Raw genomic sequence first — 26,253 nt, 5'->3', positions numbered from 1 at the left:
AGTGTGAGACTGGCGGTCACAAGGTTCAGGCAAAGGAGCATGGAGCGGGCCCTGCGCACCCAGGGCTGCAGCAGATGGGCAGCAGGAGGGATTCTGCACTGGCTCAGGGGCAGCCACCCGGGGAGCTGGACCCTGGGGCCCACGGCAGGGGCCTGCACACAAGAGGAGGTAGAGAGCTGGACCCTCAGCTTCAAGGAGGGAGTATGGGGCCCAGAGACCAACTGGGGCTTGCTCATGCTTCAGAAAGCTCAGCAACTGAGCCTGTGCGCCACTCCTGGTGGGAGCCCAGGAGCGACCGAAGGCGGACTCCCCGCCTGCCGCTGAGGCCAGTGCCTACAGGTGACTCCTGCAGTAGCCACAGGGGCGCAGCCCAGGCCTCTGTTCACAGGAGCCTGGATCAGCAAACAACGGCCCGTTACTCAGCTGGGAGAAACGGGGCTCTGACAGGCGCCGCAAAGCGAGCCAGGCCGTGGACAGGTTTCTGGACTTGGTGATTTAACGTCCAAGGTTTCACAGCAGAAGTGCATTAGGAACCGAGGGCCATTTCACAGGGAGTCCCAGGGAGGTGACAATCGTAAACTTCCATGTCCCTAAAACGGCCCCAAATTACGGGAAGCAAAGGTTACAGACCCAAAAAGGAGAAACGGGCAAGTCTGTAATTAAGACCAGAGAGCCCCAAACCCTCCCTCCATCCCTGGTGGAAGGACATGAACAAGCAAGGCTGTGGGAACTGGGACAATGTGCCAGCCAGGTCATCCTGCGCTTGGCTCCCCACCCCCAGTAGGGTGGACACTCTTCAAGTTCATGGGAACATCCACCAAGATGGTCCACGTTCTGGGTCATACAATCAGTAAGTCCAAAGACTTCAGCTTCTATTAAAATATTTCCGCTGACCACAGCTTCATAAAATTAGAATCAATAACAAAAAGGTCTTGACTTCTCAAATATTTAGAAGCCAAATGATAAACTTCTAAATAACTTGGGTTAAAGAACTCACCTGGCACCTGGCTGCTGTGGCTCACTGCAGTGAGTGCCGCCCTATGAACCCAAGGGTCGCCGGTTCGATTCCCAGTCAGGGCACATGCCTGGGTTGTGAGCCAGGTCCCCAGCTGGGGGTGCTTGAGAGGCAACCACACATTGATGTTTCTCTCCCCTTCTTTGTAATAACTAAAATCTTTTAAAACAATGTAACTCAAAATGGATTATACAACTAAATTTAAGTTTTAACACTAAAACTCCTACAGGTAAATATAGGAGAAACTCTGTGAACTTGGGCTACACAAATATTTCTTAGATACAACACCAAAAGCACGACGGATAAAAGTATAAATTTTAACAATAAGCTGGACTTTATCTAATCATTTCTGCTCTTTGAAAAACACTGTTAAAAGAATGAAAAAGTCACAGAGCTCTGAGACTATTTGCAAATCACAATCTAACAAAGGATTTGTGTCCAGAATATTTAAAGAACTCAAAAGTCAACAAAAAGGAAACAATTTAATGTCTTTAATGGGCAAAAGATTTGGAACAGACATTTCAACAATGAAGACACAGAGGGCAAAGAACTGCGGGGAGAGGTGGCATCGCCGCCAGCAGATAGGCAATGCTGAGTCACCAACCCCCAGCGGGGTTGTGGGGCCCTCTGCCGCCTTCCCTCGCAGGGGAGTGAATGGGGGTGTCTACCCTGTGAACAGTCTGGCAGGAAGATTTTATTTATTTTTAGAGCGAGGGGAAGGGAAGGAGAGAAACATTGATGTGTGCCTCTCACACGCCCCCTACTGGGGACTCAGCCCACAGCCCAGGCATGTGCCCTGACTGGGAATCGAACCGGTGACACTTTGGTTCGCCGGCCTGCGCTCAATCCACTGAGCCAGGGCAGTCTGGTAGTTTCTTAGTCAAACACGCCTCTCCCAGAGCCTGACTGCCCAGTTCACAGGCATTCCCTCTGGAGAAACGGAGCGGGCATCCATCAGCACAGGTTTCTGGGAGGCAGCCCAGCGCTGGGCGACCCCAGAGTCCATCACAGGCCAGTGGACAGTCGCATGGGGTCCACCCGTGCGATGGGGCACTCTCAGCTGTGCAGAGGCAGAAACTGTGGACACACAAGAGCGTGGTTGACCCTCAAAGCATACACTGAGTGAGAGACGCCAGGTCACATGCTCTGAGTCCACTCACATAAAGTTCCAGACGGAAAGTCGCCCAGCGCTTGCCGGGGAGGGCGGACCCCACAGAGGTGGGAGGACACTGTGGGTGATCAGAGCCTTCGTTATTTTGGTTGTCACAGTTTCGCTGGTGTGTGTGTTTATGCTGAAACCTGTTGCTTTATGGGCAGTTCTTAGCAGCTCGTTAAACCTCGGTAATGCAGTTGAAGACATTGGAGCAGCGAATCAGAGTCGGGCCCATAACAAATAATAAGACCCTCAACTTCCCTTCCCGGGAGAGAAGTGCCAGTGCCCGGAGCTCCCATCCCGCCCACGCTGGGCCCCCCCGCGGCATCTGTCCCGGCAGAGATCTCCCACGCGGTCTCAGGTCTCGCATTTAGAGTCAGTGTTCACCTACGTGGATTTTTTTTTTTTTGAAGACTATGAAAACCCCCAGGCCTGTGTGCACGAGCCCATCCACTGCAGTTTCGCGTGAAGTCGGTGCCTCCTCCGCACATAGGTGGTGATGTGACGAGTGTCCCTGGTGCCAGGTGCTCGGCCGGCACCGTGACGTCAGCCCCCCTCACCTCCCACGATGACCTCTGTTGTTGCCGTGACGATGAGGACATTTCAGATCTGCTCCCTCAGCACCTTCCAACAGCGGTGTGCTGGATGCCAGCCCCCCCCAGAGCCCCTCACCGAACAGCTGGAAGGTCCCGCCCTTTGGTCCCAGCCGCTGGCAGCCGGCACTCCAGTCTCCGTTCCTGAGAGCTGGGCTTTCCTCGGTCCCGCCTGTGAGCGCGGTCGTGCCGTATTCGCTCCTCTCTGTCTGACTAACCTCACTTAGCAGAATGCTCTCGGGGCCGTCCCTGTTGCCCCCCCCCCATGGCAAATATTCCATTCCAGAAATATTCCACGTCACATTTCTGTCCCCGTTCGTCACTCGTCACGGGACACTGGGTTGTCTTCGTGTCTTGGCTACTGTGAAATGTTTTTAGCTGTAGAGCAGCATAGAGAAATTGGTAGAAAGCTGCAGGAAAACACCCACAGGAGGCTCTGAGTGTCCTTGTGGGTCTGCGGCTTCCCACGCCCTCCTGCACGGGTGCGTGCCCGCGCATGGTCCTCATGGTATCATCACACGTGGATCTGCACAGGTACCGCCGCAGCAACACAGGACTGTCCCTCGCTGCGAGGCTCTGTCCCACCCCGTGCCTCCCACCCTGCCCCGGCACTCCCACCCGCCCTCCGCCTCGGCGAGCCCGTGACCCCAAGACCACTGTATAAATGGAAGCACACCGTTGAGTTGAGGTTGGCTCGCGCCGCACGGCCGAATTTCCTTGCCGGCGTGGAGGGCCGCACTTCCCGGCGGCCTGTCCGGTGGGGTGCTGTGCCGCGTCCAGCACACAGACGAGAGAACCCAGAGTCCCCACTGGCAACAACAGGTCTGTCTGCATTTTTATTTCTTCTTGGGTCAGTTTTGGGAGTCGGTGTGTTTGTAGGGATGGATCCACTTCGTGAAGGTCATCTTACCCCTTGTCAGGACCAAGGTGCCCGGAGAGGAGAGGAGAGGAGAGGGCCCGGTGGGGCAACAGTGACCTCCTGCCCCGTTCTGCTCCTGCCGATTCTCCCTGTGGATGGGAATCGCCATCTGGTGCCATCTGCTCTCACCTCTGCGCCAGCAACTGTGACTCCTTCACTTCAACGCGGCGGCAGCCGCTCGGGGCCTGTTGGAGTTCACGCCGACCTTGCCACATTTCTGATACACCCACACGGCACGCACGGTTGTTCTGCAGAGAGTCGATACCTTCACAACGTCCGCGACCTCGGCTGCTCTGACCGGTGGTCGCGGAGGCCTCTTTCTTGATTTCTGCCATCGGAGTCTTGTGTTGCGGCCACCGGCACATGGGCCCCGTACCGTGTGTGGGACTCACACTGAAGTGTGGAATCTTCTTTGGAACAATTGTAAATGGCGTTGAAATGGCAACTCTGTTTTACACGTGTGTGTTGTTAGTACGTAAAATGTGGGTCCTTTTTGTGTAGTGGCCGCATTGCACTTACTTGTTGGTTGTGCTGTTTGGTTTTTTCTTAGACTCCTTATGAAATTCTATGTAGCCAATCGTGCTATGTGTGGAAGGGACATTTCCCTCGTTGCTCTCTGCTCCCCTTTTATTGCTTTGTCTTGCCTTATTCTGCTGGGCGGCGCCGTCCCTTCTCTTTGCAGAAAGACTGGTGAGAGCAGGACCCGCCTCGTTTCTGAACTTAGGGGAAAAGCAAGAGGTCTTCCGTCACCAAGGACGACATTCGTTGTGCTTCTGGAGTTCTTTGTGGAGAGCCCGTCCAGGTTAGAAAGTTCCCCTCTATTCCTAGTTCACTGAGGTTTGTTTTTCTCAAATCAGGAACAGATGTATTTTGTCGACTATTTTTCCTGCACCTATGGAAATAATCACATGGTTTTTGTACTTAATTGTATTAATATGATGTATCACATTTATTGATTTTTCAGATACTAAAGCAGCCTTTTGCTTCCAGGATAAATAGCACTTAATTACAGGATGTCATTTTTAAATTTTTTAATTTTTTTATTTTTACAGAGAAGGGAAAGAGGGAGAGAAACATCAGTGTGTGGTTGCCTCTCATGCGCCCCCTACTGGGGACCTAGCCCACAACCCAGGCATGTGCCCTGACTGAGATTCAAACCCTCAACCTTTTGTTTCTCGCAGGGTGGCATTGAGTCCCCTGAGCCAACCAGCCAGGGTTGGATATAATTTTTTATGTGGTGCTGGATTACGTTTGCTGGCATCTTGCAGATTCCGTGTCTGCTCGTGAAGGGCATTTGTGTGTAGTTTTCTTTCCCTGCCACACCTGTGACTGGTCTGGGCATCGAAACCGCGCTGGCCTCTTAGGGTCAGTGGAGTTTTGTTCTCTGCTGTATTTTCTAGAAGAGTTTTAAAGGGTTGGTGTGCATTCTTCGATGCTTCCTACAGCTTATAAAAGTCATCTGAGCTTGGGCTTGATTTTGTGGGAATATTTTCTAAATATATTTTATTGATTATGCTATTATAGTTGTCCAATCTTTCCCCCCTTTATTCCCCTGCATCCTGCACTTCCCTCCCACCCGCATTTATCCCCTCAGTTCATGTCCATGGGTCGTACATATAAGTTCTTTGGCTTCTCCATTTCCCATACTATTCTTAACCTCCTCCTGTTTATTTTGTACCTGCCATTTATGCTTCTTATTCCCTGTACCTCCTCCCACCATTCTCCCCCCTTCCCCTCCCTGCTGATAACCCTCCATGTGATCTCCACTTCTGTGATTCTGTTCCTGTTCTAGTTGTTTGCTTAGTCTGTTTTTGCTTTTTTTCAGGTTCGATTATTGATAGTTGTGAGTTTGTTATCATTTTACTGTTCATATTTTTGATCATCTTCTTTTTCTTGGATAAGTCCCTTTAACATTTCACATGATAAGGGCTGGGTGATGATGAACTCCTTTAACTAGACCTTATCTGGGAAGCATTTATCTGCCCTCCCATTCTAAGTGATAGTTTTAGCACCACAGATTCCCTCTACGTTCCTTCTTACCCACGTTCAGTAACTTAAAAAAAAAAAAAAGAGTAAGTGTTTCTCAAATGCTGTGTGCGTTTTGTCAACTCCCGAGGTCCTGGAATGGCTGCTTTTAACAATCTGTCCAGTTTTGTGTGGCCTTTGGAAGGACGTTTGCTCAGCTCCTGCACCCGCTCTTCCGGAAGTCCGGCGCACACTTGAAGTTTCTGCTAGCCCACTGACAGCCATAAAGAGGAAGCGAGGAGCCCTGGCAAGCGTGGCTCAGTGGGTTTCGCGCAGTCCCATAAACCCAAAAGGTCCCCCGGTTTGACTCCAGGTCAGGACACCTGTTTCTTTCTCTCTCTTTCTCCCTCCCATCTCCTCTCTTTAATAAACAAAATATTTTTAGAAATTAACATTTAAATAAATTAATTTTTAAAAAGCCCACAAAAACCAGAAAGTGAAGGCTGTGACGCAGCCTTCCCCCCGTAAGTCCGCACGTGCGCCGGCCAGAGGGGACCTTGAGGCCGGCGCCCCACGTCCTGCGCCGCTGGGCTCCATCCCCGCGGGAGGCGAGGGAGCCACGGGGAGACCGTGTGGCCCCGAGTCCGAGCCGGGCAGACCTGGCACTGCGCCCCAGGTCTGCTCCCTCGGTGGGCGTCCCTGCAGCGCCGCCTCTCGGGAGGGTGCGCGACGCCACTGGCGCCCCCACCGCCCGGCAGCTGCTCCGGAGCTTCTGCCGGGCGCTGCCGTTCAGCGACCGGGACTCGCACGCACAGCTCTGGGCTGCGGGGCCGTGACCTGCGCGCAGGAGGCGCGGGAGAGACGGAGGCAGGAGGGAAACACGGGGTTATGGGGCGTGGCGGTGCTCGGGGCCCGGGTAGGGCAGAGGACCGTGAGCATTTGTCCCGGAGCGGCCGCGGTCCCCACTTCCCGCGATCTCAGCCTCGGGAGGGACACGGGCTGGAGTTCGACCCCAGGCGGCGGGCGGCGCCCCACTGACATCGGCTTCAGCGACCGGCGGCGGGGCCAGCAAGTCTCCAAAGCTCGGGCAGCGAGCACAGGCGGGACTCCGGGGGCGCCGAGCTGACACCCGGCCTCCGACCTCCGACCGCGCGCGGGCCTTCCGCCGCGGGCGGGCCTCTCCTCAACCGGGCGTAGTTTCCCGGGAACGCGTTTCCCGCCGCACCGCGGGCCGCCCGGACCGCCCTGGCGGACGCACCTTCCGGCAGCCCCGGCGCGGAGCCCTGGGCTCGGCGGCGGCCCGGCGGCGGCCCTGGGGAGGCGGCCCCTGCACGCTGCGCGAGCCCGGAGCCCCGCACGCCGCCAGGACCCCGCCGGCGGGCGCCCAGTTTTGGCCAACTCAGGTACGTTTCCCGTAGGGTCTCGCCGGGAGTTGCAGCGCCTGGCTCTTCCTTCACGGGGCTGCGCGTGCCCTGCGCGTTTGGGGACCCCAGTGACATTTAGATGGTTTTTTATATATAATTTCAGTTTCCAGAAACATCCCACGCACAGCTGGGCGCTCGGTCATTAAAGTTATGGTCATGCTCAGCGATCGCGGGCCCAGTCTCCTGGAGTAAGAGCTGTAGGGGCGCGCGTCCCCGCGGGTCGGATCCTGTCTGGGCTGGATCCCGTCTGGGCTGGATCCCGTCTGGGCCGGGAGGGCGGTTCCCTCCAGGGGGCCGGGAGTGCTGCCCCCCAGCTCACTAGTGACCCGTCCAGGTCCCACCTGACACCCAGAAGGCCGGGCAAAAGGGTCACCCTGATTCACATCTTCAGGGATGTCCCCACTGGGTGGTCCCACCTTGGGGTCCCCAGGCCTTGTAATTACAGCTTTTTTGTGCGGACCTGCGGTGGCCAGGCGCCCCCTGAGATGCTGCTTCCACGGTTTCATTTACCCCATACCAGTCCAGCCAGGGAGAACAAGTGAGGGCCCAGGCTCAGGGGCCGAATGACTTGCCCAGGTCTCCATGGGGAGTGACAGCACTGGGGTGGTCTTGGGGACAGTTTGGTCCTCAGCCCATGTGGCTCCGTGGCATGGCTGAGCCCCTGTTCTCCCCCCACAGTGTGGAGAGATGCCAAAGCTGCAAGGCTTCGAGTTCTGGAGCCACACCCTGGGGGGGGCCCGCCACGTGGTGGCCCCCATGGTGGACCAGAGTGAGCTGGCCTGGAGACTGCTGAGTCGCCGCCACGGGGCCCAGCTGTGCTACACACCCATGCTGCACGCTCAGGTCTTTGTCCGCGACGCCAACTACCGGAAGGAGAACCTGTACTGCGAGGTGTGCCCCGAGGACCGGCCCCTCATCGTGCAGGTGCGCAGGCCTGGCTCCTGGACACCTGGGAGCACTTTCTCCTGGCCCCAATCGGTGGGAGAGGAGGGTTGGGGTGGGGACCCATGGAAGCCTTTCACAGAGCTTGACCTCTTCCTGGGCCATGGCTCAGACCCTGGCGAATAGACAGTGAGGCTGCTGGGAAAGACCCGTAGTCCCAGACACCCCTGTAAGCCATGTCTCGGGCCGTCTCTGTATCAGAACAATGCTAACGAATGGCTCTGTTCTCAGCAAGTGGGTGAGCCCAGCTCTCCTACGGTAGAGAGTCTGTGGGTCTGGTGTGTGGGCATGGGTCTGAACTGAGTTGTTTTGTAAGTACTGAGGACAGGAGGCCATCCTCCCGTCCGCCCTGGGGGCCACACCCCCCCTGGATCATATAGGAATCCTTGTGGGAGCCCAGGGCCAGGGCCTGGCTCGAGTTTGTGGTGACTGTCCCATCCCTCCCAGTTCTGTGCCAACAACCCGGAGGTGTTTGTCCAGGCGGGACTCCTGGCGCAGGACTGCTGTGATGCCATCGACCTGAATCTGGGCTGCCCTCAAATGATCGCCAAGCGGGGTGAGTGCAGGGCTGCGGATGCCCAGCAGCCGCAGCCGTTCCAAGAAGCAGCAGGGGTGTGGGGGACAGGGTGCCGCTGGGTCTCAGAGGCTGAGCGCCTAGGAGTCATCAGGCTCCTCTGGGTAAATGTGTTCTGCTCACAGGACATCCCCCATCAACCTGGGCACCACGCAGCCCCAGCGGCCATTGCCCTTGTGGGGGGCCAGCCTTCCCTCCTCATGGGGCCTGAGCAGCGGCTACGTGGTCAGAGACTGTGTGGGGCGGCCTGCCATTCAGCACCCTGGAGCGTGGGCAGCTCAGTGACCGTCTGCCAGAGACACCCACTCAGGGAGGTCTCAGCCCAGGCCTCTGGACGGTGCACGGCCCACGCAGAGGGCTGGGGCCTGCCTGGCAGGTCAGCTCATGGTGTGTGTGGACGCGGGAGGAGGAGGGGTGCAGAGGACCATGCTTGTCCCCACAGGTCACTACGGAGCCTTCCTGCAGGAGGAATGGGACCTGCTCCAGAGAATGAGTGAGTCGGCCACGTGCCACGTGTGGGCGATGGGGCCGCATGTGGGGGCAAGGCGGGGGAGGGTGGCGGCCGGCAGAGATGCCCTCTGGGGGCTCAGCTTTGGGTCCACACCGCCTGACTGGGTGTGCGTGATGGGTCTCAGAAGCCAACTCTCCTTTGCCCCAGTTCAGCTGGCTCACGAGAAGCTCTCTGTCCCAGTTACGTGCAAGATCCGTGTCTTCCCAGAGATTGACAAGACCGTGAGGTACGCCCAGATGCTGGAGAAAGCTGGCTGCCAGGTGAGGGGCTGGGGGCTAGAGGGGCCTTGCTCCTGGGGCTTCCCCTGGGACAGCTTACTCTCTGGGGGTGGACAGGGACCACAGTGACCTCGAGGCCTGATGAGGGTGGGGGAGCCCATTCTTGCTCACCTGAGGGAGGTGAGTACTAAGCAAGGGGGTGGTGCCAGACCTTCCCCCGACCCCCCACCAGTCCTGGGGTCAGGTGAATGTCCCTCCCTCCTGCCTTGGCCTTGGGCAGTGGGCCTGCTGCCACTTCCGAACGGGACTAGGCTTCTCAACTGCACCCTGGCCACACCCCAGAGCATCGGCTGGCCCCAGGTGCAGCCCAGGGGCACCCCGCCTGGGGTCTGGTGGGGGACAGGGCCTGAGAGACCCAGGCCCAGGGCAGCCCTTCCTCCACTCTACATGGAACTTGGTGCCCAGAAGCCACAGGGTGGGGTGCCCTGAGATCAGGTTGGGGCTGAGCCAGCGCTGCTGTGTCCCAGCTGCTGACGGTGCACGGGCGCACGAAGGAGCAGAAGGGGCCGCTCTCGGGCTCCGCGTCCTGGGAGCATATCAGGGCCGTGCGGTGAGTGGGGGTCAGCCTGGTTCTGGACATGGTCCTTGGCGCTCTGGGCAATGGTGGGGGAGAGAAGCACCTGCCGAGTTGGCTGCTGGGCACTGTCCTGGGGCGGGGGGCCGGGGCCGCGTCACTCTCTCCTGAGGGCCCCTCGTGCCCCCCAGGAGGGCTGTGTCCATCCCTGTGTTCGCCAACGGGAACATCCAGTGCCTGCGGGACGTGGAGCGCTGCATCCGGGACACGGGCGTGCAGGGGGTCATGAGCGCAGGTGAGCAGGCGCAGGGTGTCCACGCCGTGACACCGTTGGCCCAGCTGAAGGGCTCGGGCCTCTCACTGTCCTCACACAGTCCCGTGCTCTCGGCCAGGGCTGGTCTGGGGCTGGGCGGCAGCCTGTCCTTGGTGTGACGTGGCATGGGAAGGGGGTGTCCCTCCAGGGGTGTGAGTGCCCTCAGTGTCGGCCCCTCCCCCTTCCCCTGCAGAGGGCAACCTGCACAACCCCGCCCTGTTCGAGGGCCGCAGCCCCGCCGTGTGGGAGCTGGCCGAGGAGTATCTGGATCTCGTGCGCCAACACCCCTGCCCCCTGTCCTACGTCCGTGCCCACCTTTTCAAGCTGTGGCACCACACGTGAGTTGACCCCAGGCAGGTGCTGTCTGGTCTGAGCCTACCTGGGGCTTGGGAGCTGTGATGCCAGGGTCTTCGGAAACATTACTGGGATCGTTTGCCCCAAGTCCAGCCTCGAAGGTCTGGGTGACAGTGAGGTCAGGCGGGAAGCCTGGGTTGGAAGAGAGACAGGCAGCTCCCCTCTGCCCAAGGCTCCGGTCGGTGTCCTGGAGCTGGGCGCCAGGCCCACTGTGCTGGGGCGTCTGTCTCAGGCTGCAGGTGCACCAGCAGCTTCGAGAGGAGCTGGCCAAAGTGAAGACCCTGGAGGGAATCGCTGCCGTGAGCCAGGAGCTGAAGCTGCGGTGTCAGGCACGTGCAGCGGGGTGGGGGTGGGGACGGGGACGCTGGGAGCCCCCCTGCCCCGCATGTCAGGGTGGGGCTCAGCTGGTGACCGAGGGCCCCCGGGGCTTTTGCAGGAGGACATGTGCAGGCAGAAGGAGGGGGAGGAACCCTCAGGTGGCTTGCCTTTCTTCCACTGGATCTGCCAACCCTATTTCCGGCCAGGGTGAGTGCCACAGGCATGGTGTAGGGGGCAGTCAGGCAGGCACAGCCCTCTCCGCCCCATCCCCCCAGGTCCTCAGTGCCTCTCCCCTGTTCATGGATGCTGAGGTCTTGAATCTCTTCCTCCTTTTCCTCTGATTCTGGGTGGGTTTCCTCTGGGCTCTCAGAGGCAAGGCCAGGCGCCACGTGTGGCCACAGCCCTGCCTTGGGTTCTATGGCTCAGACCCCAGAGGCCCAGTCTCCCGGCCTCCACACTGGCCCAGCCCTGGCGGCTGAGAGCTGAGCTGCTGGGAGCGTGGCTGGGGGTCCCTCTTGTAGGTGTCCCCGAGTCTGCCCAATGACCTTCCCTCTCAGGCCCAAGGAGGGGAGCCAGGAGAGCGCAGGCCCCCGCAGCAAGCGAGCCCTGGAGGAGGAGGAGGGCGGTGCGGACACCCTGTCCAAGAACAAGCAGAAGAAGCAGCTGAGGAACCCCCACAAGACCTTCGACCCCTCGCTGAAGCGTGAGCTGCTGCAGCTGCTGCACAAGGCAGCTGGAGAAGCCTGGGGGCTTGGGCCTGCCTTCCTGTGGGCGTGGGAGGTGCAGCCACAGCCTGGGGTGGGACAGGCCCTGTGGGCCCTAGGGGTTGCAGGTGCTGAGTCTGGGAGCCCTCTGCCCTGCCTCAAGCAGCCCAGCCTGCCGCAGTGAGGGAGGCAGGCCACTGGGCTCTGCATGAGGGTGGGGAGGCCGTGGTGGGCGCGCACCCTGTTCACCCAGGAACTCTGTTGTGCTTTCCACAGCAAAATACGCAAAATGCGACCAGTGTGGGAACCCAAAGGTGAGCCGGCCCTTCGCCCGTGCTGCCCAGGGCAGGGGCCCCTGGGGTGGTGGTAGGCTGCCGCCTGCTGACCCGACTGGGCCCCGGGGCTACCTAGCACCCATGGGGACAGTCCTGCACTGTCTGCCGGGGTGCAGCCCCCCAGGCACAGGCTCACTGGCTTTTCTGTGCCCAGGGCAACAGGTGCGTGTTCAACCTGTGCCGCGGCTGCTGCAAGAAGCGAGCTTTCCGAGAGACCGCGGACTGCCCAGGTGAGGGACGCCAGCCAACCCCACCTCACCACCCTTCCCTGGACCCACAGGCCTCCTGAGCCCCATTTCCTTCCCCACCCCTTTGCCAGGTCACGGATTGCTTTTTAAAACCAAACTGGAGAAGTCTCTGGCCTGGAAGGCAGCCCAGCCCCGGCTGCAGGAGCCACAGCCGGCAGGGCCTGGGGACCCAGGTGGCTTTCCTGAGGTTGTGGGCAGCGCCCTGGCCTGAAGGGCCAGCAGAGGCTGACCCACCGCCCCTCCGAGTCCCCTAAGGAGACACCTTCACTCAGGGGACCTCCAGCTCTTCCACATGGAAGGATGAGCTCACAGTCCCCTCAGCCATGGGGCCCAGAGCTGCACAGCAAGCAGGGCCCCAGGCTGGACCTGCCCCGTCCTCGCAGCCGTGTGCACTCGGACTGGACAATAAACCTCCGCAGACACGTGCAGAGCCAGCCTGTGATGCTGCGGCCGCAGCTGTGCGCAGGGAGGGGGTCTGGGCCCACAGAGCCCATGCGAAGAGGGCGCCAGGTGGGGAGCCTCCTGCTTTGGCCATCTGAGCCCAGGACGGCCCTGGTGTGCCAGGCCGGGAGGGCGTAAGCATCACCCAGCCCAGGTGGGGCCCTGCTGCTTGAGTGCGAGGGGCCTGGAGCCGACCCCAGGGTGCCGCTGAAGGAACAGTGCGAGGGGGTGTTCTCAGGCTGCTCTTTAATGGACTAAGACTCACAACTGTCTGCAGCCCCAGAGGATGCCAGAGCAGGTGGGCTAGGAGGTGGCGCCCCAGGCAGGCCCTCTGCTCCGTCCAGGCTGACCCCTGCGCCCCAGGCAGGTGGCAGGGCCCCCCAGAAGTGCTGGCGGCAATGGGCCCAGGAGTGAGTCTGCGGGCTGTGGGCGGAGCATGCAGGTCTTCCAGGAGCGTGGAGGCCCCTCACATATTGGTGCTCATCCGGGACTGGCTGTTGGCTGGCGTCAGCTCCCCCTGGCTCCCTTCCCGGGGCGGGGACTTGACGTGGACCTGGTTGCGCAGCACGGCGGCCCGCAGGATCATGGCTGTGGCGCGCCGCTGGAACTCCTTGCCCATGAGCAGGGACTTCTCAAAGGTGGTGCTGCGCTGGTCCACGTCCCGGGCGTACAGGGTCTGCGGGGGCAGGCGGCAGGTCAGCGGGGCCCGGGCGCCCCCACACCCTCCCCTGGCCCCGCCGGCCACCTTGCTGTGGGAGTCGATGCGGGCGCTGATGAGCCCCTCCAGGATGAGCTGGGTCAGCTCGTCCTCCAGCGCCGCCACTGTGGTGTTGAAGGCCGTGGCCATCCTGCGCATGTCGGCCGACACGTAGGGGCTGAAATACTGCACAGCAGAGGGCGTCAGCTGCCACAGCCCCAGCCCAGTGCCTTGCCATGTCCTGTCCCCCCTCTGCCCCACTCACCTGGATGAGGGCACGATTGCGAATCTGGGTGTACAGGGTCCTGACATGAGGGGCCAGGTACATGTCCAGGAGCAGGTTGTCCTGGCAAGGGGAGCTGGTAAGGGGCCACAGCCCCGGCCCTCCACCCACATCTGCCCCTGATCAGGCCGCCCCTCACCTTCATCTCGTCTAGCATCTTAAGGCAGGAGGCGTACTTGGACTCGTAGAACTTGAAGATGATGTCTCGGATCTGGGGCTCCAGCTCTAAGAACAGCTTGAAGGAGCTGCGGGAGCCACACTCCTCAGAACTGCCCTGCGCCCGCCCACCCTGCTCGCGCCCAGCGGGACGGCAGCCGGGGGCCCCACCTGCTAGAAATGACGTTGCGCTGCAGCTCCTGCCGGTCGAAGGTGGCCAAGGCGCACAGGCCCCCGTACACGGCCACGTTGCTGGGGGACAGCAGCTGAGGGAAGAGACCTGGGGTCACTGATGGTCTGGACAGAAGCCAGGGAGGAAGCACAGAGCTCCCAACTAACCCCCAACTCCAAGGGCTTTGGACCCCACTGGGAGAAAAGCCCCAGCAGAGCCAGCCACAAGCCCTCCCCACTTCCAAGTTCCAGTGAGGGCTCCTCCCTCAACACTCCTCACCTCGGGGAAGTCACAGTGGTCGAAGGAGGCCAGCAGGAAGCACTTGGCTGCCTGCTTGTACTTGCGAGCAGCCAGCTCGGCCAGCCCTGGGGGGAAAGGAGGGTGAGGCCCAGCCTGCCCCGGGGCTCCTTGGCCCCAGGGACAGAGGTTCTGGCCATTGAGATGAGTGACACCCAAGAGTGCCCACAGGGCACCCTCCGTGAGTCAGGAGCCCGGGAAGCCGGCACAGCTGCTGGTACTGCTCCGGGGACCCACGGGAGGACCACCCAGATGGCGGCTGTCAGAGGTAGTGTTCGCACTCCTGACCACGGCTCACACACCGCCCTGTGTGTGGGCCTGAGCGGCACGGCAGCCACCTCGGTGCAGGGCCTTAGGGTCTGCCCAGCCGTGAGGACGGTTGCCCACAGCTGGGCAGCACAGGGCCTCACCTGCGGCACACTTGAGCTTGGTGAGGATGGCCTGGGTCTGGCTGTCCCGCTCCCCACGCTGCTGCAGGGGAAGGAGGCATACGTGAACCCCTCACACCCTCCCTTACCTCAGGCCGACCCCAGTGACCCCTGCCGGGGGACAGCAAGGGCATACAGGAGGGAGGATGAGGCCCACCCCCGGCCAGCAGGTAGGAGGAAACAGGCTGGGAGTAGGTTACCTCTGCAATCTCTGGGGTAGACTCAGCCTTGCTGACGTAGCTCAGCACATGAGACCAATTCTGCAAGTAGACGCTGACCTGGTGGAAGCAGCAGGCTCAGACCGGGATACCCCTCCCGGTCCTGGGCACAGCTGCCCCGCCCACCGCACCCCCCCACACGGCAGGGCGCACCTTGATGACGTTGAGGCACATGTTGATGACGTGCTTGGCGCTGGTGCAATAGTCTCGGGCCCGGGAGTAACACTTGAGGGCGTTGCTGAGGTCCCCACAGTCGAGGTAGTGGTCACCTAGGTCATCGTGGCCGCGCCTGTGGGACAGGCTGTGAGTGGACACTGCCCAGTGTGGGCCAGGCTGCCCCGCTGCCCCACCACCCCCTGCCCCGGGTGGCACCTGATGCTCTCCTTGATGGAGTTGCCCTTGTAGTTCTTCAGGTCTGTGTCCAGCTTCTCCAGCTTCAGCAGGGCCTTCTTCCGTGTGGCCTCCACCCAGGCCGTGTCCAGTGGTGGGGGGTCCACACCACTCTCGGGGATGGCGTCTGGTGCACTCTGCAGGTCCCTGAGGGAGGGCATGGCCATCAGGGCTGATGTGGCAGCTGGAAGGCCCCTCCTAGGAGCCCCTAGCCTGCCACAGCCCTGGGTGCGGCACCCAGTCTGCAGGGAGCATCGGGGAAGCCGCAGCCTTGGGGGAGCCCAGTGGAGAAGTGCTGTGGGCACACCGAGAGTGGAGGAACGAGTCACCGTCTGCTCAAGCTCTGCGCGGCATCAGGATGGCCTGAGCGCAGAAGTCTGAGTCCTGCCTTCCCCCGGCGGGGGCCGTACGCGCCCAGGCCCGTCTACCACTTTCGGCTGCCTGGCCACCAGGCTGCGCAGGTGCTGCTCTAAGTGGCTGCACGAGGGGGGCCAGCTTCACAGCAGCACAAGGCGGCCCCTGATGGGGACACAGCAGGCCGGGCCCGCCTCCTCTGGCCTAGGCCCTGGCCTCACCTGGTGGCCTCCGAGAGCTTCCGGTGGATCTCCTCGTACACGTCCACGTTGAAGGTCCTCTGCACGAAGGACAGGGCCATCTTCAGGGCCTCCACCCGCAGCGGGGGGCAGTGATCCGCAATGAATTGCAGGCGCTCGATGCGCATCAGGCCACTGTAGCTGGCTGCATACTGCTCCAGGTCCTGAGGGCGGGGGAGACTGTGCGAGGCAGGAACTCGGCCCGAGCCCCGGATAGCGAGGCAGGAGCAGCAGCTGGAGCACTGTCCCTTCCGCGTGTCTGAGAGGCCTGGACCCCTGGCGTAGACCACGCCCATGAAGCTGGAACACTCAACATGCAGGTGGCCTGGGACCCAACTGTCCCATTGGGGAGCTAACAACCATCACATGAGGGCACTTAGGAACCCTGGAGGTTTCTGGATTATAGCAAGACCTGGTCCCCCAGAAGCACCAACACCCCCACCAAGGCTCCTACCAGGGTAGGGTTCTCCACCACGTAGTTGACGTCGGGGGCATTCTGAGGATCCTCCTGGGGGTCCACATCAATCTGCATTGGCTCCACGGCCCCCTGCAACATGGCACCTTGTCAGCTGGAGCAGGGGACTGCCCAGGGCGGCTGAGAGGCCCTCGCTGTGCCCTGAGCCCAGCTCCTCTGGCCCTCCCCACCCGCCTCCAGCACCGCCCCTCCGGAGGGCTCCTCGCCGGACAAGAGGCTCCCAGAGAGGAGCCGAGGCAGATTCTAACCGCCCATCTGCAGAACGGGGCACCCCCGAGGGTCCCTACACGTTCCCAGCCACCGTCTTGATGCAGCTTCCTCCGAGCCATAGGGAAGACGTGGGGTCGACCTCAACCCGGGAGCAGCCCGTGCAGCCGTGCGGGTTAGTGCCGCCGCGGGCCCGGCGCCGACCGCGGCCGGGAGGGTCCCGGGGCGCCGGCGGTGGGCGGCCGCCTGCCGGCTCGCTGGCTGGCTGGCTGGCTGTCCCGGGCCCTTGTCCTGGACGGTACCTCATAGAGCAGCGTACAGGCCGACAGGCTGGCGCTCAGGCTGCAGTCCCCGGCCGTGCCCGGCAGGAAGACGTCTGCCCTACTGCTGGGGGGCGCGGGGCACAGCGCTGTCACGGACGTGGCGGCCGCGCTGGGGGCCGGGCTATCCCTCATTCTGTCCTGACTCTCTGCACCCCCCGACCCTGACACAGAGCTGGCTGGCTGCTGCGGGGAGAAAGAGCGTTAGCGCGGCGGGCCTGCCGGCGCCGACGCGCGGGACGTTGCGGGGCTCGGGGCGGGGCGCGCGGGCCGCTCGGCCGGCCTCGGCCTCGGCCTCGGCTCCGGCCGGGCAGCGGGGACGCGGGGGGGGCCGCCGGCCTCGGCTGGTTACCTGCAAGTTAAACACCTGAACCGGTAGCGGCATCTTCGCCCACCCCACCGCGGCGCGCCGTCCACTTCCGGGGCAGCGCGGCTGCCGCTTCCGGGTCGCGGCGCGGGCGGGGTGGCTCTTAAAGGGGCCGCGGCTAGCACTTGCCTCCGGCGCTGCCGGCCAGTCGGCGGCCGCATGAGCCGTGTGCGGGGGGCGCTGTGTCGGGCCTGCCTCGCGCTGGCCGCGGCCCTCGCCGCTCTGCTCCTACTGCCTCTACCGCTGCCCCGCGCGCCCGCCCCAGCACCGACCCCCGGCCCCGGACCGCGCGCGCCCCCCGCCCGCGCTCCCGTCCCCCGCTTGCGGCCCGAAGACGTCTTCATCGCCGTCAAGACCACCCGGAAGAACCACGGGCCGCGCCTGAATCTGCTGCTGCGCACCTGGATCTCTCGGGCCCGCCGACAGGTGGGCCTTACCCCAGGACCCCTACCCCGCCCGCGGGGTCTGCGTCCCCAGCAGGGTGGCGGGTTCCGCGTGCTGAGTCCCGAGGACCCCCAGCGACCACCCCCTCTTGTTCCTTCTTGGGTTCTAGACTTGGGTGGGTTCTCCCAAGCTGACACAGGGCTGAGACGCTGGAAACTTCTGTGAGCGCAGGTCTGGCCCCAACAGCACTGGACCTGCTGAGGGTGGGAGCAGGCCGAAGCTGGGATGCCACCCGCCGCTCCCCCCCCGCCCCCCCCCCCCCCATCCCACGGATAAGCCCTGGCCTGGCCTGGAAACGCTTATTCCGAGGTCCCCACAGCCAAACTCTACGTCACTGGGGCCAAGGCCCCACCATGCATCTCACAGGTGGTCTCTCCCTAGACCTTCATCTTCACGGATGGAGACGACCCTGACCTGCAGCGCCAGGGAGGTGAGTGCCCAGCGCCCCTTCTTACTCAGTCCTCGGTCCAGCGCAGTGAGCCTCCCTGCTGTGTACAGAGGCTCAGGGGAGTTAAGTCCCCTGCTCAGGGTCACCAGCCAGTGGAGGGCAGCATCCAGGGCCCCACCTGCCAGCCACACTCTGCCTCCCTGTGCCACCTGCAGGCTTCCAGGGCCTCGCCCTTCCACATGCCTTAGAGAAGCCCAGCTGGTTGGGTCACTCCCCACTCAGGCTGTTCCCAGTTCACATCCACTTGGGGTTTCCAGGTGGTCATCTGCCTGGGCCATAGGGCTCAGCAACGGGGTCAGCTGGGTGAGGCCATGCCGGGCCTGTGGTCCGACCGGCCTCAGGGCCTGGAGTGGAGCAAGGCCGCTGGGGCCTGTGGGGCCGCCACACCTCACCCTGGCCTCACTGGTCCTCCACCCCCCAACCCCGTAGGCAGCCACGTTGTCAACACCAACTGCTCAGCCGCACACACCCGCCAGGCGCTGTGCTGCAAGATGTCGGTGGAGTACGACAAGTTCGTCGAGTCTGGGCGCAAGTGTGTGGTGGCCGAGCCCTTGGGGAGCCAGGGCCTCACACTGGCCATGGGCGCTGAGACTGCCCTTGCCCCCAGGTGGTTCTGCCACGTGGACGACGACAACTATGTGAACACCGAGGGCCTGCTGCAGCTGCTGTCCGCCTTCTCACCCAGCCAGGACGTCTACCTGGGGCGGCCCAGCCTGGACCACCCCATCGAGGCTGCTGAGCGGGTCCAGGGAGGTGGCACCGTGAGCACGGGGCCGGGGGGCGGGTGCCTGACCCGCTTGCGTGGGACGCTGCAGCGGCTTGGCAAGCCGGGAGGTCCAAGGGGGTGGGGTTGGGGCCTCCAGGCAACTAGGTGGCAGGAGCCCCATCCCGTCAGGGCCCGGGAGCTTCTGCTGCTGGGACCAGGAGCTGCTAAGGAGTGGCTCACGAGTGATACTCCAGTGTGCAGAGTCGGTGAGGAGCTCTGACTGGCGGCTCCCTCCTCCCCAGGCGACCACTGTCAAGTTCTGGTTCGCTACCGGGGGGGCCGGGTTCTGCCTCAGCAGAGGCCTCGCCCTGAAGATGAGCCCGTGGGCCAGGTGAGAGGGCCCGCAGGGGCACCAGCTGCCCAGGCAGGGGGCCGAGGACTGGGCAGGCACTGACTGCCCCGTCCCCCAGCATGGGCAGCTTCATGAGCACGGCGGAGAGGCTGAGGCTGCCAGACGACTGCACAGTGGGCTACATCGCGGAGGGGATGCTGGGGGCACGCCTGCGGCACAGCTCACTCTTCCACTCCCACCTGGAGAACCTGCGCAGGCTGCCACCCGACACTGTGCTCCGGCAGGTGCGCCTTCGCGGGCATGGAGGGGGTGGGCCTGGCCCGGAGGGTCTCCCAGCTGAGGGAGGGATTTGAACGTGGCTGGGGTGGGTCCCAGGTGTGGTGGGGGCTCGTCTACAAAGGGCACCCACTGCGTTTTCCCAGGCGGACAGGCCCAGGGCGATAGGCAGTGGTCTGGGCAGTGATGGGCATCCCAGACCAGGCCACCAGCACAATGGATCAGTTTGGGGTGGGGACACCAGCTGCCCTCCTGTGGCAGCTTCTGTGCTGGCCGTGGCGCTCAGCCCGTCCCCCCAGGTGCTGCTCAGACCTGCCCGGAGGGTGCGGGGCACCCAGCGGCCTCTCCTGGCTGGATCCTCAGGGGGGTGAGGATGCTGCAGGGGGGCAGGGGGATGAGTCATCCTCTTTCCTCGCAGGTGACCTTGAGCTACGGGGGTCCTGAGAACCCACGTAACGTGGTGAACGTCGTTGGAGCCTTTAGCCTGCAACAGGACCCCACACGGTGAGTGGGCTGCGGGGAGGGGCTCTGGAGCCAGCCCACCCCTCCCGTGGCCCTGACCCTGCGTACCCCTTTCTAGGTTTAAGTCTGTCCACTGCCGCCTCTACCCGGACACGGACTGGTGTCCTGTGCAGACACAGGGTGACCTTGTCTCTCAGTGACCCTTGATCCCTGACCTAGGGATTGGCTTTTGGGCAGTGCCTGCTCCTTCCTGGCCTCGATTGACTCCCTTAGGCGGTCATGGCCACAGCCACATCCAGGAGGACTTGCGCAGCCAACAGACAAGGCCTGACCCGCAGGCCTCCCCACAGCCCCTGGCAGGGCCAGTGACCAGGCACTCTGGGGAGCAGGGTGGGGGCTGCCTGCCCTGCCCTGCCCAAGGTCAGGTGCTAGTGGGCGGGCTGCTACTCTGCCCCACCCTGCCCCCACCTAGGTCTGGGGCTGGGCGGGGGCTGGTGTCCTGTGCCCAGGACTCTCCCTGCTGGAGAGGGAGCCCTGGGCAGGCCAGGCCCTGAGCAGTGGACTCCAGACCAGGGTCCTGCATGGAGTTCTTTGCAGAGGCCTTAACTGCGGGCCTCTTCGGTGAGGCCGCCCTCCCCACACCCGTGGTCTTGAGGTAGCACTGTTGTCGTCCCCGCTCCCCCCCTCCCCCGCCGGCTAGCAGCTGCGCCTCTTGGCATTTCCATGTAGAGGCCACCTTGTTGGGCCCCTTGGCCAAGGCCCCTCTCAGGTTCCTCGGCCAGACTCCTCACCAGAGCCTCAAGACACTCCTGTGCTCTGACTCGGTGTCTGTGCAGGCTCTCTGTCCCTGGTTCCAAGTCCAAGTCCGTGAAACAGGAGCCTTCTGTGCGGCCCTACGGTGGGACAGCCCCCATGCCTGCACTGACCTGACCCACCTGCCCAGTGCCTTTCAGGGAGGGGAGAGCGATGCAGGCCTGCAGCCCCTCCCTGGCCTCTCACTGTGCTGTTGCAATAAGTGAATAAAAGTGTGATTGTTACTTTTTGTTCTGCTCGGCTGTTGTCATGGACCAGCGGAGCTCCGCTCTGCACAGCTGCAGCCCCCGCAGCCCCCAAAGGCCCCCGCCCTGCCCACTCAGCCCGCTGGCCCCCTGGTCTTCTGTGTGAGTTGAAGCACACAGCAAGGGGTTCCTGCAGGAAGTGACCAACGCAGACAGACCTTGTGCGTGGAGGCAGCCTTCCTGCGTATCGTGCCCCATCTCAGCACGTCGAAGAACTGGTGTGTGTGCACCCACGTGTGCAGAGGTGCCTCCATGTGTGCATGGCTGTGTGTGTGGCTGTGCAAACGTGTAAGCAGCTGCACACACGGGTGTGCATGCACGTGTGTGCTTTGTGGATGTGTGTGGGGGTGTGCACAGCTCTGTGTGTGTGCACTACTGTAGGCGTGTGTGTGGAGTGCAGGCGGACAATACCCAACTCGGGCCGGTGTGCGTGCGGCTGCTTTCTGTCTGAGGCGTCGGTGCACAGTCAGGAGGAAGACACACCGCAAGAACACGTGGGGTCGAGCATCTGGGTCCTCGGGCCGGGGTGATGGGAGTGGGAAGGGCCCTGACTAGGTGCCCTGTCGGGCTCTGGGCTGGGGGAGGAGTGGTGGGAGTTGTGCTGCGCAAGGAGCAGTGGGACCCGGCGAGCCCGAAGCCTCCCCTCGGTGGCAGCAACTCCCGAGCCCCCGAGGGAGGGAGGTGCTGGTGCGGCACAGGGCGGTGTTGGCTGCCGGCCCCCACGGCCCACGTCCTGCCTTGCGGCCTTGCGGTTCGCCTGTGCTCCGTGTCCTGTCCCTGTAATGTCACGGGAGGACTTCCGTCCTTCCTGGGCCTTGCCTGCGACAGGCGTCCTAGATGGGAGGGGACGTGCAGGGTCACATGTCCACCACAGAAAGCACGTCTGGGTTGTTTTTCAGAACCTGGCTCTTTGCAGCCTCTTTTTCAAGGAATGAGTTCTTTTTGTTTTTAATAACAATACTTTTTTTTAATTTTTTATTTTTAGAGAGAGAGGAATAAAAAGGAGAAAGAGGGAAACATCAATGTGTATTTGCCTCTCGCACGCCCCCTGCTGGGGGCCTGGCTCTCAATCCAGGCATGTGCCCTGACTGGGAATCAAACCAGGGACCCTTTGGTTCGCAGGCTAGTGCTCAATCCTCTGAGCCACACCAGCCAGGGCTCCAAGGGCTAAGTTCTTGCAAGGCCGCTGGGAAAGGAGATTGTGCCTGTCATCTGTCACCCTGTCAACTGGCCTCGGCCCGCCCCGCCCCTAGATACGACGTCCCTCTCAGAACACAGACGGGTCTCCAAAGCTGGGTTCTGCCATGGGTTTGTGAGCTAAGTCTATTCCATTTATCTCCTTTTTTGGTGTAAGTTCATGTCCATTGACTTGGGCCGTGAGGCTTTTTCTCCCAAGTGGCCGGCCACGTGGCTGCCACTTTGCATTGTTGGATTCGGACTATACACTTTCAAACCAGTAATTTCCCACTTTGATTCAAACAGTTGCTCCCACAAGAGCCAGGTCTCTCCTTGCAGATCTGGAAAGGGGCCCAGGCTCAGGGCATGCCGGTCTGATGAGGCTGGTGCAGAGGACACTGCGTGGACAGGTGGGGAGAGAGCCGAGCTCAGCCGACCCCGGGGGGCAGGGCTCCAGGAGAGGTTGACAGAGTCCGCCGGACCCCGAGGCAGGCACAGGGCACCTGGGCGGCTTGCGGCCGGTTCGCAGTAGTTTGTGCTCAGGAACCACCTCCCACGCACGTCTCCAGACGCAGAAGGACCAGCAGCCCTGGAGACCTGGACCCCAGCTGAGCCACCCTGACCGCAGGCCCCTCCATGTTGCCCAGCACAGACCAGGGCGGCATCAGATTGGACCAAACTGCCACCTCGGCAGCTCAGACCCCTCCATCACCGGGTCCAGAGGACCGGTCGCCCCAGAACCTCCTGGCACCTCCAAGGGGAGGCAGGGCCGGGCAGCACCCTGAGGCCACAGGATGTGCCAGGACAGATGGGCGACAGTTTTCACAGAAAGCAAAGCTTCCTCATGTGACCGAGAGAGACGGGCATGGGGGGAACGGGCAGAAGAGGCTGAGGACCCGGTGACCTGGCCTGCAGAGGAGCAGACCCCCCTGACCCCTGGCAGCCACCCCGGGCCCCATAGCGGGGCCTCCCCCTGGACTCCCTTGCCGCGCAGGGCTGTGTCTGCAGGCCAGGAGCACCTGCCCCTGAGGGGTGTGGTGCCTCCATGCCCATGGCAAGATGAGGCTGAGGGGGCCACAGAGTGACAGGTCATGGCCAGGAAGCTGGGTGGCCCCACCCTCCCTCCTCATTCCTGCTGCCCTGGCCTTCCTGCCGGGACGATGCTGGGGGTAGCCCAGTGGCTTTTCCCTAGGGCACCGCCTCCAGTGTGCCCGAGCAGCCTTGGCACTTGGAGACCCCGCAGAGCTGCGCTGGTGGCAGAGGGACCAGCCCAAAGCCCCCCACCCATCCACAATTCACACACCATGCCTCAGTCCCGTCTGTGGGGGCAGGCGTGCAGGTAACTCCAGGAGGCATGGCTGGACTCAAGAAGGAAAGAGAATCAGCAAGCCCACACGGAAGTGACCGGAAAGGCTCTGGTTTGGGGTTTGCACTGCACCCTGGGGCCGTGCATCCCACACAGGAGGATGGTATGTGCAGGTATCGCTCCAAGTCCTCAAAGGGCACTCCCAGGACCCAACTGGATGGTGCCCAGGAGCTCGACGGCCCCTCCATAGAGGAGGTGCTTTCCGTAGGGCAGGCCTGGCGCTGAGCCCATGGACACCCAAGGCAAGGGCCCCCCACACCGCACTGGGCCCCCTACAGGGAGTGCAGAGGCCCTGGGCGGGTCACTCAGTCCCCCAGGTGGCCGTCACAGGTGGGTACGGGTTAAAGCAGCCTCTCGGTGATAGAAAACAATGACGAGCTGAGCAGGGAGTTCACAGCAGAAGGAGAGAGCAGACTCGCTGAGCAGTAGCGCATGCGGCCTCCCAGGGCTTTCCCTGATTGCCTACCGGGTGAGGGGGTGGGTCACGGAGCCACTTCTGTGCAGGTGCGGTCAGCTGGTCTTGAGGTTTTATTATTTATTTCTAGAGGGGAGGGGAGGGAGGGAGAGAGAGAGACATCAATGTGCAAGAGAAACGTCCATCAGGTGCCTCTCACATGCCCCTAACTGGGGACCTGGCCCACAACCCGGGTGTGTGCCCCAACTGGGAAGAGAGTGGGCACTCAATCCGCTGAGCCACGCCAGCCAGGGCAACAGTCATTCTTAGAACAGGGTCTCTGTCCTGTATCGATGTCCCTTGTCCTAGTCCTGGGTGCCTCCTGAGTTTGCTCACTCTTGACGACCCCCTCCTCATGGTGAGCTCAGGACCGCAGCCCCTGCCAACTGCGGGCCACACAAGGGTGGTCCCAGGACCAGAAGGACCAGCACAGTGTCCAGGGAAGAGGGGACTGCAGGGTCTTAGGTCTTTTCAATCCCATGGCCCAGAAGAAAACAAAATGTTGTGTGAGGTGTCTCTTAACGTCCTACCTGGAGAGGTGAGCATTGCCCCAGCCCCCCACGGGCCCGTTCAAAGGCTCCAGGTCCGGCACAGGCTGTAATTCCAGCCCGGCGAGAGCCCCGGGCACCACTGGGAGACCAGGGAGCAGCGCTGTCTCAGGACCCATCACTTCCAGTGCTCGGGTTCTGTCCCCTCCTTGGGTCCGGCAGGGGACCCTGAGTAGTGACAAGGACATGGTCAAGCCTGGCTACTGGCCCAGAGCAGCACCAAGGATGAGCCTGCTGACACCCAGGGTCCTCTTCCTCCTGCTGGCCAGATGAGTGTGCCGCTCCACCGGTGTGTGTGTGTCCATGCATGCATGTTTGCCCGTGTGTGTCCTGAGTGTCCCCGTGTGCGCGCTCCGGTGTACCCACACACACATGGTAGAAGGGGAATGGTGACCTGTGTGCACTGACCTGGTCAGGTTGTCTCTTCCTGTGCAGCAGGATCCCCTTGAGCTTTCTCTCTGCTTGCCTCTCGCCTCCTCCAGGAAGCCCCCTATACTGCCTCCGGCCTGATGCCACTCTGTGGGGCTCACGGACTCACAGGTCTGTGGCCTTGTGTCCAGGAGGGTTCAGTACCAATGGCGCCTTTTGATAATTGTCCTGTGACAATGGCACAGCCACTTTCACTGGTCTTGGGGATGGGCCGAGTAGGAGCTGCAGCCTCTACCACTATCCCTTTGACTCACGCCCCATACCCTTCTCCCGCTCTCTCGGCCTCTGGGGCCCTGTGCAGCAGTCATGGCTGGTGCTTACTGTGGCCTCAGGTGGGCCGCTGCCCATGTTCCAGGGCGTGCACCGCTCATCCATGCACCTGCAGACCTGCGTCAGGAAGTTCCCTTTGCCAGGTGCTGGGGACTGATGATGGAAAGAGCGCTCCTGCCTCCCCAGGTCGGGCTGTCTCAAGGCAGAGCAAACATGGCTGACAGATGGGGGGCCTGAGAGCCACACCAGGGGCGCGGGTGCCCAGAGAGGCGAGCCCCAGAGGAGCTGGGCCCAGAAGCCAACCAGATAGAGGGAGCCCGCTGCCAGCAAGGAGACAGCAGAGGCCCCAGCTGCCGACTCGGAGGCCTGAGTGGGACAAAAAGTGGGCCAAGGCTTCGGCCTCCTAGGGAAGGCAGCGGGGAGACTGGCGGGGGTAAAGCAGGGTGGTGGGCGGGGTACCCAGCCCCTGAGAGACTGTGCAACCCGACAGCCAGATGGGGCCTCCATCCCAACTCCCCGGTCTCTGGCTGAGCTGGGTGCCTTGTCCTCCCTGGGGCCCCCTTGGCCCTCCCCTGGCAGCCTGGAGCAGGGCCTTCTCAGGGAACACCCAAGGGAGAGACACCCCCACACCTCGCAGAGCCTGATTGTCCTGGGTCTGGTTTCAGGAAGGGTTGCTCAAAGACTCTCCTTACGTGGGAAACAGGAAAAGTAAATGAAGCTTTTCCTTCTCGGGGCCCCAGGGGAGGGAATCTAAGCTTGCAGAGCCTTTGTCCAGGTCCAGGTCGCCCTCTCACGCCCACAGGCCTCCCTGGCCCTCCCGGGTAACACACACACTCACAGGCGCACAGTGGTGTGGCAGGCTGAGCCCTCAGTCCCCAACTCGGATGATCCTGGTCCCCCGAGAAGTCTTCACTCCCCAGCCCTGGCACCCCCTGCCCCTTCGCTGCATCCTCCACTGGTCCTGGCCTCGCAGCCCCCTCTCTCTCTAGGCCCGTGTGTGCACCCAGCCGCTTCTCCCCAGGGCAGACCCCCAGGCTGAGTGGGGGCCTGGAAGTGACTG

At 62.2% G+C, this 26,253-nt stretch overlaps 3 protein-coding genes across 11 annotated transcripts; 2 read left to right on the top strand and 1 right to left on the bottom strand.

Moving 5' to 3' along the window:
• The first annotated feature begins 6,399 nt into the window (after positions 1-6,399).
• DUS1L (dihydrouridine synthase 1 like) lies at positions 6,400-12,590 on the top strand. 4 transcript variants are annotated; one of them, XM_053911367.2, is made up of 15 exons: positions 6,402-7,048; positions 7,500-7,645; positions 7,748-7,993; positions 8,459-8,567; positions 9,028-9,078; positions 9,244-9,356; positions 9,842-9,924; positions 10,080-10,183; positions 10,395-10,539; positions 10,788-10,884; positions 10,992-11,080; positions 11,431-11,576; positions 11,854-11,891; positions 12,067-12,142; positions 12,232-12,590. In XM_053911367.2, exons 3-15 carry the CDS (start codon positions 7,757-7,759, stop codon positions 12,369-12,371), a joined length of 1,428 nt encoding a protein of 475 aa, XP_053767342.1. In that variant the 5' UTR covers positions 6,402-7,048; positions 7,500-7,645; positions 7,748-7,756; the 3' UTR covers positions 12,372-12,590. The 4 variants fall into 4 exon arrangements, with proteins under 4 accessions (XP_071075533.1, XP_053767342.1, XP_053767343.1 ...); XM_071219432.1 differs by lacking the exon at positions 7,500-7,645 and having other exon boundaries at positions 6,400-7,048; positions 9,244-9,322; positions 9,780-9,924; XM_053911368.2 differs by lacking the exon at positions 7,500-7,645 and having other exon boundaries at positions 9,277-9,356.
• A 240-nt stretch (positions 12,591-12,830) lies between these two features.
• GPS1 (G protein pathway suppressor 1) lies at positions 12,831-18,229 on the bottom strand. 5 transcript variants are annotated; one of them, XM_045190271.2, is made up of 13 exons: positions 18,104-18,229; positions 16,290-16,382; positions 15,818-15,999; positions 15,225-15,389; positions 15,006-15,141; positions 14,835-14,912; positions 14,617-14,677; positions 14,189-14,274; positions 13,909-14,003; positions 13,721-13,826; positions 13,564-13,644; positions 13,347-13,484; positions 12,831-13,277 (listed from the first exon to the last, which is right to left on the bottom strand). In XM_045190271.2, the coding sequence occupies exons 2-13, from the start codon at positions 16,365-16,367 to the stop codon at positions 13,068-13,070; spliced, it is 1,416 nt and encodes a 471-aa protein (XP_045046206.1). In that variant the 5' UTR covers positions 16,368-16,382; positions 18,104-18,229; the 3' UTR covers positions 12,831-13,067. The 5 variants fall into 5 exon arrangements, with proteins under 5 accessions (XP_045046206.1, XP_053767340.1, XP_053767341.1 ...); XM_053911365.1 differs by lacking the exon at positions 18,104-18,229 and adding an exon at positions 17,190-17,264; XM_053911366.1 differs by lacking the exon at positions 18,104-18,229 and adding an exon at positions 17,190-17,264 and having other exon boundaries at positions 14,617-14,674.
• RFNG (RFNG O-fucosylpeptide 3-beta-N-acetylglucosaminyltransferase) lies at positions 17,224-20,929 on the top strand. 2 transcript variants are annotated; one of them, XM_045190275.3, is made up of 8 exons: positions 17,224-17,630; positions 18,030-18,078; positions 18,526-18,607; positions 18,704-18,857; positions 19,105-19,193; positions 19,273-19,438; positions 19,849-19,934; positions 20,011-20,929. In XM_045190275.3, exons 1-8 carry the CDS (start codon positions 17,364-17,366, stop codon positions 20,090-20,092), a joined length of 975 nt encoding a protein of 324 aa, XP_045046210.2. In that variant the 5' UTR covers positions 17,224-17,363; the 3' UTR covers positions 20,093-20,929. The 2 variants fall into 2 exon arrangements, with proteins under 2 accessions (XP_045046210.2, XP_024409700.3); XM_024553932.4 differs by having other exon boundaries at positions 17,279-17,630; positions 18,526-18,628.
• Positions 20,930-26,253: the final 5,324 nt, after the last annotated feature.

Source organism: Desmodus rotundus, chromosome 9 (genome assembly GCF_022682495.2).
Source record: "Desmodus rotundus isolate HL8 chromosome 9, HLdesRot8A.1, whole genome shotgun sequence".
Classification (NCBI taxonomy): Eukaryota; Metazoa; Chordata; class Mammalia; order Chiroptera; family Phyllostomidae; genus Desmodus; species Desmodus rotundus.
Note: the sequence above shows the minus strand (reverse complement) of the source record. Positions and strands in the feature narration are given on the sequence as shown.

What these genes read in the sequence shown, in the direction of transcription:
- DUS1L (XM_053911367.2), top strand. Translation starts at nt 7,757, where the DNA reads ATGCCAAAGCTGCAAGGCTTCGAGTTCTGGAGCCACACCCTGGGGGGG. An exon ending in ACCGGCCCCTCATCGTGCAG is followed by an intron (nt 7,994 to 8,458) that starts GTGCGCAGGCCT and finishes CATCCCTCCCAG; the next exon opens with TTCTGTGCCAACAACCCGGA. An exon ending in GAGCATATCAGGGCCGTGCG is followed by an intron (nt 9,925 to 10,079) that starts GTGAGTGGGGGT and finishes CGTGCCCCCCAG; the next exon opens with GAGGGCTGTGTCCATCCCTG.
- GPS1 (XM_024553806.4), bottom strand. Translation starts at nt 16,972, where the DNA reads ATGAGGGATAGCCCGGCCCCCAGCGCGGCCGCCACGTCCGTGACAGCG. An exon ending in TGGTGGAGAACCCTACCCTG is followed by an intron (nt 16,000 to 16,289) that starts GTAGGAGCCTTG and finishes CCCCGCCCTCAG; the next exon opens with GACCTGGAGCAGTATGCAGC. An exon ending in TGTGCCTCAACGTCATCAAG is followed by an intron (nt 14,913 to 15,005) that starts GTGCGCCCTGCC and finishes TGCTTCCACCAG; the next exon opens with GTCAGCGTCTACTTGCAGAA.
- RFNG (XM_024553932.4), top strand. Translation starts at nt 17,364, where the DNA reads ATGAGCCGTGTGCGGGGGGCGCTGTGTCGGGCCTGCCTCGCGCTGGCC. An exon ending in CCGACACTGTGCTCCGGCAG is followed by an intron (nt 19,439 to 19,848) that starts GTGCGCCTTCGC and finishes CTTTCCTCGCAG; the next exon opens with GTGACCTTGAGCTACGGGGG. An exon ending in CTGCAACAGGACCCCACACG is followed by an intron (nt 19,935 to 20,010) that starts GTGAGTGGGCTG and finishes ACCCCTTTCTAG; the next exon opens with GTTTAAGTCTGTCCACTGCC.